At 39.7% G+C, this 11,366-nt stretch overlaps 1 protein-coding gene across 2 annotated transcripts in view; it reads left to right on the top strand.

The window, feature by feature from the left end:
* Positions 1-35: 35 nt before the first annotated feature.
* Positions 36-11,366, top strand: part of ANKRD45 (ankyrin repeat domain 45) — a 35,841-nt gene continuing 24,510 nt past the window's right edge. Inside the window, exons 1-3 of one of the 2 annotated variants that reach the window (XM_087726745.1) lie at positions 36-227; positions 1,982-2,290; positions 8,091-8,258. In XM_087726745.1, coding sequence (XP_087582871.1) covers positions 1,996-2,290; positions 8,091-8,258 — 463 coding nt within the window. In that variant the 5' untranslated portion in view covers positions 36-227; positions 1,982-1,995. The remainder of the gene's footprint in view (positions 228-1,981; positions 2,291-8,090; positions 8,259-11,366) is intronic. The other variant, XM_087726746.1, reaches the window with a different exon arrangement.

The raw sequence follows: 11,366 nt of genomic DNA, 5'->3' as shown, positions 1-11,366 counted from the left end.
ACTGGTGCCGGAAACTGCCAGTAGGCAGCACCCCGCCCCACCAGATTTCACCCCCCCTCCCGGAAGTAATCCGTCGGCCTTAATTTCCCGTGCAAGAACTTCAAGTGTCGGTTCAAGCGTTCCGGCCTCAGCCACGCTGAGGGGTTTCTATGGCGACGGGGTTACTGGTTTTTTTTTCCCCCTCGCAGCAGCCAGGAAATCTCGGGGAACTCGGAAGGCACAGCGAGGTTGGTTTTGAGTTGGGTCAGGAATGAGACTGCTTCAGGTTCTAATGATAGTAAAGGTCATGCCCACTCATGCCATCGTTTCTGTCAAATTTTTGTTGTACTGATTAGTGAGATAGATACATAGATAGATAGATGATAGATGGATGGAGGGAGGGAGGGAGGGAGGGAGGGAGGGAGGGAGGGATGGATGGATGGATGGATGGATGGATGGATGGATGGATGGATAGATAGATCTGGTGAAGAGTATAGTGATCTAACGTATTCTGGAAATGTTTTGGATAAAAAGATGAAGTTTTGTAGATAGAAATGGCGATGCTTTGAATCTGTAGGTAGGTAGGTAGGTAGTAGGTAGGTAGGGGGTGGGTGGGTAGATGGATGGATGGATGAGACAGGATGGTTGGAACCTGGATGGATGGATGGATGGATGGATGGATGGATGATAGATAGATAGATAGATAGATAGATAGATAGATAGATGAGACAGGATAGATGGATGGATGGATGGATGGATGGATGAAAGACAGATAGATCTATCTGGTGAAGAGTATAGTGATCTAATGTATTCTGGAAATGTTTTGAATAAAAAGATGAAGTTTTGTAGATAGAAATGGCGATGCTTTGAATCTGTAGGTAGGTAGGTAGGTAGGTAGGTAGGTAGGTAGGTAGGTAGGTAGGTAGATAGATGGTGGGTGGGTGGGTGGGTGGGTGGATGGATGGATGGATGGATGGATGGATGAGACAGGATGGTTGGAACCTGGATGGATGATTGATAGATAGATAGATAGATAGATAGATAGATAGATAGATAGATAGATAGATAGATAGATAGATAGATAGATAGATTGATCTGGTGAAGAGTATAGTGATCTAACTTATTCTGGAAATGTTTTGGATAAAAAGATGAGGTTTTGTAGATAGAAATGGCGATGCTTTGAATCTGTAGGTAGGTAGGTAGGTAGGTAGGTAGGGGGTGGTTGGGTGGTTGGGTGGGTAGATGGATGGATGAGACAGGATGGTTGGAACCTGGATGGATGGATGGATGGATGGATGGATGGATGGATGGATAGATAGATAGATAGATAGATAGATAGATAGATAGATAGATAGATAGATAGATAGATAGATAGATGATGAGACAGGATAGATGGATGGATGGATGGATGGATGGATGGATGGATAGATGAAAGACAGATAGATCTATCTGGTGAAGAGTATAGTGATCTAATGTATTCTGGAAATGTTTTGAATGAAAAGATAAAGTTTTGTAGATAGAAATGGTGATGCTTTGAATCTGTAGTTAGGTAGGTAGATAGTGGGTGGGTGGGTGGGTGGGTGGGTGGGTGGGTGGGTGGATGGATGGATGGATGGATGGATGGATGGATGAGACAGGATGGTTGGAACCTGGATGGATGATAGATAGATAGATAGATAGATAGATGATAGATAGATAGATAGATAGATAGATAGATAGATAGATGATAGATAGATAGATAGATAGATAGATAGATAGATAGATAGATAGATAGATAGATAGATAGATAGATAGATAGATAGATGGATGATGAGACAGGATGGATGGATGGATGGATAGATGGATAGATGAAAGATCTAGCTGGTGAAAAGTATAGTGATCTAACATATTCTGGAAATGTTTTGGATAAAAAGATGAAGTTTTGTAGATAGAAATGGTGATGCTTTGAATCTGTACAAACCATATCCTAATCTGTTCTTTAAAATATATTTTTTTAATTAAGCTAATCTTGTGAAAATGGAACCCTTGGAAGAAACAGCGTCTTCAAATGAACATGAGGATTTGGGACCTCAAGAGGAACCAGCACAATTTAATCCTCTCCTGATGGCTGCTTTAAGGGGTGATATGGAAGACCTACAACAGATTTTTGAGGATGCGGAGGATCCTGATCATGAAAAAGTCAATAAGTTTTTAATGGAAAAGGATATTCTAGGGAGAAACCTACTATTTACAACTTGTATGGTTGGTCAGAATGATGTTATCCAATCCCTGGCAAAATATGGAGTTGACCTGAAGGATAAGACAGTCAGAGGTACATAATGGTCTAGCTATTTTGAATTAAGCATCTCTGAAGAGTCTAGGAAAAGGTCCCTTTAAGAATTATGTCAGAGTATTATTTAACATGGAATAGGTTTTATCAATGGTTAGAGATGAGGTAGAAATTAGATGAAGAAAGAGCATTGTTATCATCAAGTAAAAATGAATATTGTTTATAACTATAAGTATGCTAATATAATCAATAGGATTATAAATAAGCTAATATAATTATAAATATGTTATAATTATTCCCATTTTATTATTACTATTAAGATTAGTACTGTGTTTCCCTGAAAATAAGACATAGTCTTATTTTCTGTTGACTCCCAAAATAAATGCTTGGCCTTATTTTCAGGGAGGTCTTATTATTTTTGAGCTGAATTGAATTTGAATTTCCTTTATTTGTATGCCGCCCTTTTCCCTGGGGGGACTCAGGGCGGCTCACAATTCAAAAAGGGAGGGGGGGAAAGACAAACAGTATTCCAATATGGAAACAATACAACATATTAAAAGAGAGCACAACAGTCACACAATTCGGGTGGGGTTGGAATCTTAACCCCAGGCCAGCCGGGACAGCCAGATCTTCAAAGCGGCGCAGAAGGATTGGAGGGTGGTGAGGGTCCGAATCTCCATGGGGAGTTCGTTCCAGAGGGTCGGAGCAGCCACCGAGAAGGCTCTCCTCCGGGTAGTTGCCAGTTTGCACTGGCTAGTAGATGGAATTCGGAGGAGGCCTAATCGATGCGATCGTATCGGTCTAGTGGAGGTAATTGGCAGTAGGCGGTCTCTCAAATACCCAGGCCCACTACCATGAAGGGCTTTATAGGTGATAAGTAGTGCCTTGAAGTGCACCCGGAGATCGACAGGCAGCCAGTGCAGCTCGCGGAGGATAGGTGTAACGTGGGTGAAGCGAGGTGCACCCACAATCGCTCGCGCGGCCGCATTCTGGACTAGCTGAAGTCGCCGAATGCTCTTCAAGGGCAGCCCCATGTAGAGCACATTGCAGTATTCCAGCCTAGAGGTCACAAGGGCACGCAGGAGGTGGTGAGCGTGGTCACCTCATGGCTCTGCTGTGTTGCGCATCACTGTGCCTGCCGCTCTTTTTTCAACAGCATGACAGATGGAGCACGGTCGCTAGGGTTGTGGGAGCGGCCATTATGTAAGAGCGTGTGGGGTGCATGGGGCATGTTTCCCCTCTCTTACTCCCTCCTCTGGCCTCGCCTCACCTCTGGTTGTTTGCGCGGCAACCAACCAGAGGAAATAGCGAGGAAATGGCTGCACGTGCGTTTAAATATTTTTGGGGAGGGCTTGTTTTTTGGGGAAGGGCTTATTTTAGTGTGTGCGTGCAAAAGCCTGATTGGCCTTATTATCCAGGGAAGTCTTATCTTTGGGGCAATATGGTATATGTTGTGGCCCAGCAGGAGCCGTTGGAGCTGCCACCAGACTCCAACAGCGAGGGGCCCTATGAGTCGGCTCTGGAGGATGTGGAGGACCCTGGACAGGGTTCCGACTCCGAGCAGGGCACAGAGAGGCTGGTTGGCCACCAGGAGGCGCCTGAGCCTTGGAGCAGTGGGGAGGAGACAAGGGAGTGTGATCTCGACGTCATGCATTGGAGCAGTGGGGAGGAGCCAAGGGAATTGTTCCTGGATGCCCGGCAATGCCGGGCAGATCGACATAGAGAGCAGCTACGCAGTTACCAAAGATAATTGGACCCAGGTGATTGTAATTAGGCTCCTCTCAAGATAGTATTTAAAGAGAGACTGGGAGGAGCCTGGTTTTGCAGGAGTCAACGTCATTCCTAACGCTGGAGAAGCTGTTATCTGTCGAAGTCTGAGTTGCTGCCAAGGTTCTTATCTGTTTGTTATGCTTGGCTTTCAGCCACCGAGGTTTTGGTTTCTTGCTAATAAAGTGCTATGAAATTCCAGTTAAGCTTGTCTCGGCATTCGTTACTGGACGAAGGAGGGGGTCAGAACAGTATATATGTTAGTTTTTCTTTTTTACTTTTGTAAAATAGTATGCCTGGACAATACACTGTATTCAAAATACTTATATATAAATAAAAAACTTGTCTTCAAAAAAGAATTATGTCAGTTTTTATTTTGAATTTGAAAACTGCTATAATCAGTGCTCATAGTTATCTTTTCAGCTAGCAGAAGTTAGAGCTTTCAGAACTGTGTTTATTAGTCCTTCAATTCATTTTTCTTCCCCCCCCCCCCTTTAATTCAATCATGTCAAATTCTGGGGGACTGTCTGGACCATTCCCTGCAGTTTTGTTGGCAATGGTTTGTTTTTAGAAATTTTTTTGCCATTGCCTTCTTCCTAGGACTGAGAGAAAGTGACTACACATAGTTCTTGACATCCCTTCAAAATCAGGATGATGCTGAGAATAGTGACGTATGACTATCCCCATGTCCCCATGGTCATGTGTTCAAAATTCAGGTCCTTGCCAACTGGCACATATTTATGATTTTGTACATTCTAGTTCAAATTATGGGTGTAAGTCAAGGATTACCTATAGCACAATTCACCCAACTGGTGTTGTGCCTAAAGTGGGACTAGAATTTACAGTTTCCAAGTTTCTAATCTGATACTTTCACCATTAAACCAGATTGCTCTCTTTTGTTTTCTATTTTTATCTAATTTCAGCCTAACCACAATTTTCACTTGTGTTGTACCTTTCCCCCCCCCCACATAGATTCTCAAATCTTAAGCAAAGAATTTGCATATAGTCTCCTTTCATTCCTGGTTTGGGAAATGCTAACTCTTTTACTTTCCTTGGATGTGAATCTACCATTTTTTTTTGTATATATAAAGTTGTATTAAGGTTTATTATAGCATAAAATACAATGTAAATAAAAATTAAAGGGGGGGGTGCAGATTGGAAAAGAAAAAAGTAGTTGGCTTTTGATTTTTTCCAACAGAGTAAAATACTAATACAATTATGACCTCAACACTTTACCTATACAAGCCAGTTCTATACTACACAGGTTATTAAATCTTCAAATAATTTCTAGATTTCCTTTTTTTCTCTTTCAAGCCTTAAAACCAGAACTATATCCCAATAGAAAGACTGAATAAAATCCTTGTTTAAAAGACTTTATCTTGCCATCTTAACCAAATCCATTTTTTAATTTTTCCGTCTGTTGTGGAAAGTGATATATATATATTCATTTACGCTTATTAATATTTTTAAAATATTCTTTAAATATTTATAAATCTTTTAAAGTCTTTAATCTTAAAGAGAAAATCCTTTTTATTCATTTAAGATTATAACTATTTCTTTACATATCTTATATTAATATTTAGTTATACCTATAAATATTTAGTTATATTATTAGATTATATTTATAACAAAAAACAATTTTATGCACTTTTGTGAAGAAGATATGAGGGAAACTGTAGTCTCTTGTCTGGCATAATTGCCTCCTATATTGCTTCATCATATTCTGTTCTTTACCTTCCTTTTGTAAAATAATAATAGTTTTATAAAAGGAAGCTTTTTGTTGATCAAGTGGTATCTCTCAGCCAATTAATTAAGATTGGAAGATTTCAGCCTACCCAACAAGCAGTCCAAAAATGCAAATTATAACTCCCAATGTCAAATAAAGGTGGCAAATTCATGAAAATGATGAAATAAGACCAAACATTATTAATACCTTATGTTTCTCCAAGAAAAAGGTACTTCCTTATTTTAGCTCACCTCTGGCAACCCTCCTCCCTTCCTTTCAACAATAATGATGTCCCCCAAATGGCTAGATCTTTAAAAAGGAGAAACAGGCTGTTTCTGAAAAAAAATCCTCCTTTAGTTGAATAATAATGAAGTGTTTAAGAAATGAAAGTCATGACTCCTTGTCTGTTTGAAAAACAAATAACAAAACAGTTGCTTTTTCATCAACAAAGTGATTTTGGTTACCACGGTTTAGCTTATGGATTTCTCACTTAGCTACCTCGGTGTGCTGTGTCTTTTCAAACTGCTGCTGTATGGGGTGATTCTGGAACTTTCTTTAATATGAGTTAACTCACACAGAGTCATATAAACTTAGGGAACTCAGTTCCCTTGTTTGTAAATTGAAAAAGCTTTAGTCCAGAAAGAGCATTCCATACTGGTCAGTCAAACATCTTCACTGGAAGTCTAAATATACCATTGCTGGGGGCTGTTGAAGTATCCAGCCCCACGGTAACTATGAATGTTGTTGTATTTTAAATTGTTGTCTGTCTTATTTATTCCCTTTCCCCTTTTTATTGTAAGCCGCCCGGAGTCCTCCGGGAGTGGGCGGCATACAAGACTAATAAACTATAACTATTTCTATAGCTCCATGATGCTCCTAGATAGGAAGTCCCATGTAGGGTTTGTACAGTGAATCATCTGGATGGTCCTTAGAACTGAGGTTACACGTGTAATTACAAAATGCAGCAATCTGCAGCAAATCTTTGCTTGTCAGCTATTCTTTGCTGTTGCAGTGTGTTCCCAGGCATCAAGGGCACGGGATGATACAAAGTAAACCTGTAACATTTTATTCATTTGAATGATAACACTCGATTCATTCAGTGTGTGAAAACATGCACATTTTCACGAACACCAATGATGTAATGACTAACCAATTATTGTGCTTTGGAGACTTGTTAACCAACAATGATATAACACGTAAAGTAGGTAGAACTAAAGAAGCTGCAAACACTATAAGAATGATGTTTCATGATTAATAATTTTGCTGTTGATTCTGCTATCCATGGGATGCTTAATGCTGTTGATTCTGCTGTTGATTCTGCTATCTATGGAATGCTTTGTTCAATAAACTTTTGTTGGTTTAGCTATCCGTCGGTGGATTACATTCTTTCATCTTCAGCCTCGGGACCCTAATTACTACAGTACGTTAATGTCGTTAGCTCCCCTATAATGTTTCCACTGAGCAACTTTTTAAACCTCTTTTTTTGTCTAAAATACTTGTTTCTTCACTTTATTAAAGTGTATGTACCATTCTGAAAATTTTACTTCTCTATCAATCAAATGCATATATGCATTTTTATTTAAACATATGAACAAGAATCAGTGGTTTAAAAAAAAAGGTGATTGCTTAAAGCAATGTTTCTCCATCCTGACAACTTTAATATACCTGAATTCCAACTCTCAGAATTCCCCAACCAATATGTTGGAGGATGTCAAGGTTGAGAAACATTAGTTTAAAGAGGTAATGTATTAATATTTGGATTCTCAAGACTGAATTGATAGACATAGGAGTTTTTACAGAAAACAATTGGCAATTCTGTGGATATATATTGTTGAGATACATATTAAGTAAACGTTTATGATAATCTTGGATTAGAGAATATTTTACAGAAACACTGAGTTGAAGGTTCATTGAAAAATTCAGTAATATGATAGTTAAGCATGCATGAGAATAAAAGGAATGCTTATTAAATGGTTTAACAGGGAACAGAGTAAGATGTATGAAGACAGTTTTTTTGTTTATGTGTTAATGGTAAATGCAAAAGAATGCTTGTAAAGATACCCAGTATATGTTTGTTTGTCACTATACATATGAAGGTACCATTGTACCTCGTTTAGCTTATTATTTCTTATTCCTTTTCTGTGCTTTGCATGTATGTTCAACATGTATTTAAGCATTGAGTCAGAATGACATTCTGAAAATTGTTTGATTGACCATCCAGCATTAATCTGATGGTTTGCTAATCGGCAGTTGAGTTTTCTTGTATATAAAGAAATGCATTATGTAAAAAGTATTGTATACAGATATTCAGTGCACAGTTATGTACATTGATTTGGTTTGTTCTCTCAGGTTATACACTTCTCCATTGTGCTGCAGCCTGGGGTCAGCTAAACACACTGAAAACTCTGATAGAGCTGGAAGCTGATATTTATGCAACCACATTCCGGGGTGAAAATGCTAGAGAAATTGCAAATCGATATAAGCAAGCAGAGTGTGCTGAATTCTTGGATTGGGCAGGTAATATTAATAATTGTTAAGCTTCTTTGAGTTGTGGATTTAGCTTTACAGTACTCAAATCAGCTGAATTCTGAATAAGTACAAATACCAAATATTTGTAATATATCAACTATATAATAACAGAAAGTTATTTTCATGGAGCACTTTATGGAGAAGCTGTTTTCCATCTAGTATGTTGTTTTAAAAAGACAGTTTCCCAAAATAGTTAATTTGTGCTGCAAGACATTAATGATAGGTCAATTCACATGAAGCTATTTTTTAAAAAAACAGAAGAGGTATATAAGGACATTGCATTTAGGTAGAAAGGCTAAATATCTCACCTAGCTGTTCTGACCCCCCTCTTCATACACCAAAGCACGCCGAGACAAAGATACTTCAAGGATTTATTAACACACAGACTAGACCTTGGCAGCAATCCAGGACAAACTAGACCTTGGCAGCAATCCAGCACCAACTAGACCTTGGCAGCAATCCCGCCTGCCAACATAGCCACGATAGCTTCTTAGTAAATACGTTGATTCCTGCGACGAGCTTGTGGAAAGCCATTCCTTTTATAGTCTTGAGAGGAGCCTAATTACCACCAGCTGAGTTCAATTATCTCCTGTAACTGCGTAACTGTTCTTTACGCCTATTAGCCCTCTATTGCCGGGCATCCAGGACCAACTCCCTTGTCTCCTCCCTACTACTCCAATGCATGACGTCAGGATCACACTCCCTTGTCTCCTCCCCACTGCTCCAAGGCTTGTCTTCGGGAGCATACTCCCTTTGGCTCTCATCACTGCTCCAGGCCTCAGGCGCCTCCTGGAGCCAACCAGCTGCTCTGCGCCCTGCTCGGAGTCGGAACCCTGTCCAGGGTCCTCCACATCTTCCAGAGCCGACTCATAGGGCCCCTCGCTGTCGGAGTCGGGTGGCAGCTCCAACGGCTCCTGCTGGGCCACAACACCTAGCTAGATACTACAAATGAAAACCTGTATACCAATAGTTTGCTAGATCACATAGAGCCGAGTATATCAATCTATTTAAATTTCACAGGAGAGAGAAAGAAAGGAAAAAGCAGAAACTGAAACATCCTTTACAATACATGCAAAAGAAAGTAAAAGAAGAAAAGTAAAAGCTCTTAGCAAAAGGAATCCCTATACTATCTTTCACTACAGGTAGTCCTGGACTTACAACCCTTTGTTTAGTGACCATGTCACTGAAAAAAGTGACATAGCCAGTTTTCGCATTTATGACCATTGCAGCATCTCTGGACATGTGATCTAAATTTGGTCACTTGGCAACCAGCATTTAATTATGACAGTTGCACTGATCCAGAGTCATGTGATCACCATTGATTACCTTCCCAGGCAGCTTCCAACAAGCAAAGTCAATGGGAGAGGCCAGATTCATTTAATAAACCCCATGCTTCCCTTAACAGCTGCTGGGATTCCCTTAAAAAGGTCATAAAATGGGGCAAAACTCACTTAACAACTGCCTTGCTTAACAATGGAAATTTTGGGGTCAATTGTAATTGTAATAAACTTTATTACAGTTACAGACCAGCAATAGACAAAATTATCACTGTTTACAATAGTGTTAAAAGATACTACTACTACTACTACTACTACTACTACTACTACTACTACTACTACTACTACTACATAACGTCCATAATAAAAAAATACATGGTATCAAACAGTATAACTCTTACCCTTGGTTACATGATGGGAGAACGTGTAAGTATGTATGTAAATATAGATTCTCTAAAAATTGTTAGAGATATCTACAAGAAATTGGTGCAGTAAACATCTTTAATTCTGTAATCGGATTTCTCTTGTGGTGGTTGCAGCTGCACAGAATTTTGCTACTGCATGTTGATAACCAGGTTTGAGTCCCGGAGGAGTTAGTCTACATAAAAATTGTCTGCCCTCCCTGGTAATCTCTCTAATAAGGGGAGAATCTGCATTGACCTAAAAACTTTGTATAACTCACAGTACAATAAAAAGTGTGATATCTTCAACTTCTCCTTTACCACATATAGTACATAATTGTTCCATTATTGGAGTCTTGTTATACCTGCCTTGGACAAGTGCTGAGGATGTTAAACCTGGCTCCAAAGAATGCGATTCTATGTTTCGGGAAGATCAGGTCCTCTAAATATCTTGATGATTCCCACACCCCCTTAATTCTGTTCCTACTAGGGAGAGGCAACCTATTTATTTCTGAATGGAACTCCAGGTTCTATTTAATGACTACTGTATTTTTCGGAGTATAATACACACCTTTTTCCCTCAAAAAAGGGGCTGAAAATCTGGGTGAGTCTTATACACTGAATACAGCATTTTTTGCCTCCCCAAACCCCACCCACTTCACCAAAATGGCCATGCATAGCTTTTAGGAGTCTTTCACAGAGCTCCTGGAGGCTGGGGAGGGCAGAAACGAGCAAAAAATGAGCTGTTGTTTGCTCAATTTTGCCCCCCCCCCTCAATGCCCCAGGAGCACTATATAGCCCTCCTAAAGGCTATCCATGCCCCCTTTTTAAACAAAAAACGGGCCCCGTTTTTGCTCTTTTTCGGGGGGGCCACCCCCTACTCTACAAGCCTCCTAAAGGCTATTCATGCCCTTTTTTTGAGAAAAAAATGGGCCCATTTTTAAGAAACACAGGCAGATTTTGGGAGTTTTGTAGAGTGCAAAACCTTTTTTAAAAAAATTGCCTCTTCAAAACTTTGGTGCATCTTATACTACGTTGCGTCTTATACTCCAAAAAATACGGTACTTGCTTAGCTTGGTCAAATCTTAGAGATATTAAAAATGCTGAGGAGAGCCCATAAGAGCCGAGTTTGTGGTCTATCAACTGTTTTCAAGGGGAGGGGAAGTTATCTGTCAACATTAAGGAGTCAGTCCCTCTGGGAAGAAATGAATTTTTAGCCAATAAATCATCATCATCATCTTACAGGCTCTTATCTGAATCTGAGGCATACCCATCTCAATCCTTAAACGGGTGTCTGGTGTTCCTTTCGGTGCAGCTAAAATGGCTCGCAGGAATTTTGTTTTTATGATTCCTAGCGAGTCTTTCTTTACCAAGACTCCTGTTTGTGCCCCATAAAGAATTTGTGCCAATGTTTTGGC

Source organism: Thamnophis sirtalis, unplaced genomic scaffold, assembly GCF_051295495.1.
Source record: "Thamnophis sirtalis isolate CommonGarterSnake01/CBP01778 unplaced genomic scaffold, rThaSir2_p1.2 scaffold_12, whole genome shotgun sequence".
Lineage (NCBI taxonomy): Eukaryota > Metazoa > Chordata > Lepidosauria > Squamata > Natricidae > Thamnophis > Thamnophis sirtalis.
The sequence above is the reverse complement of the archived record's forward strand: the minus strand, read 5'-3'. Positions and strand labels throughout refer to the sequence as shown.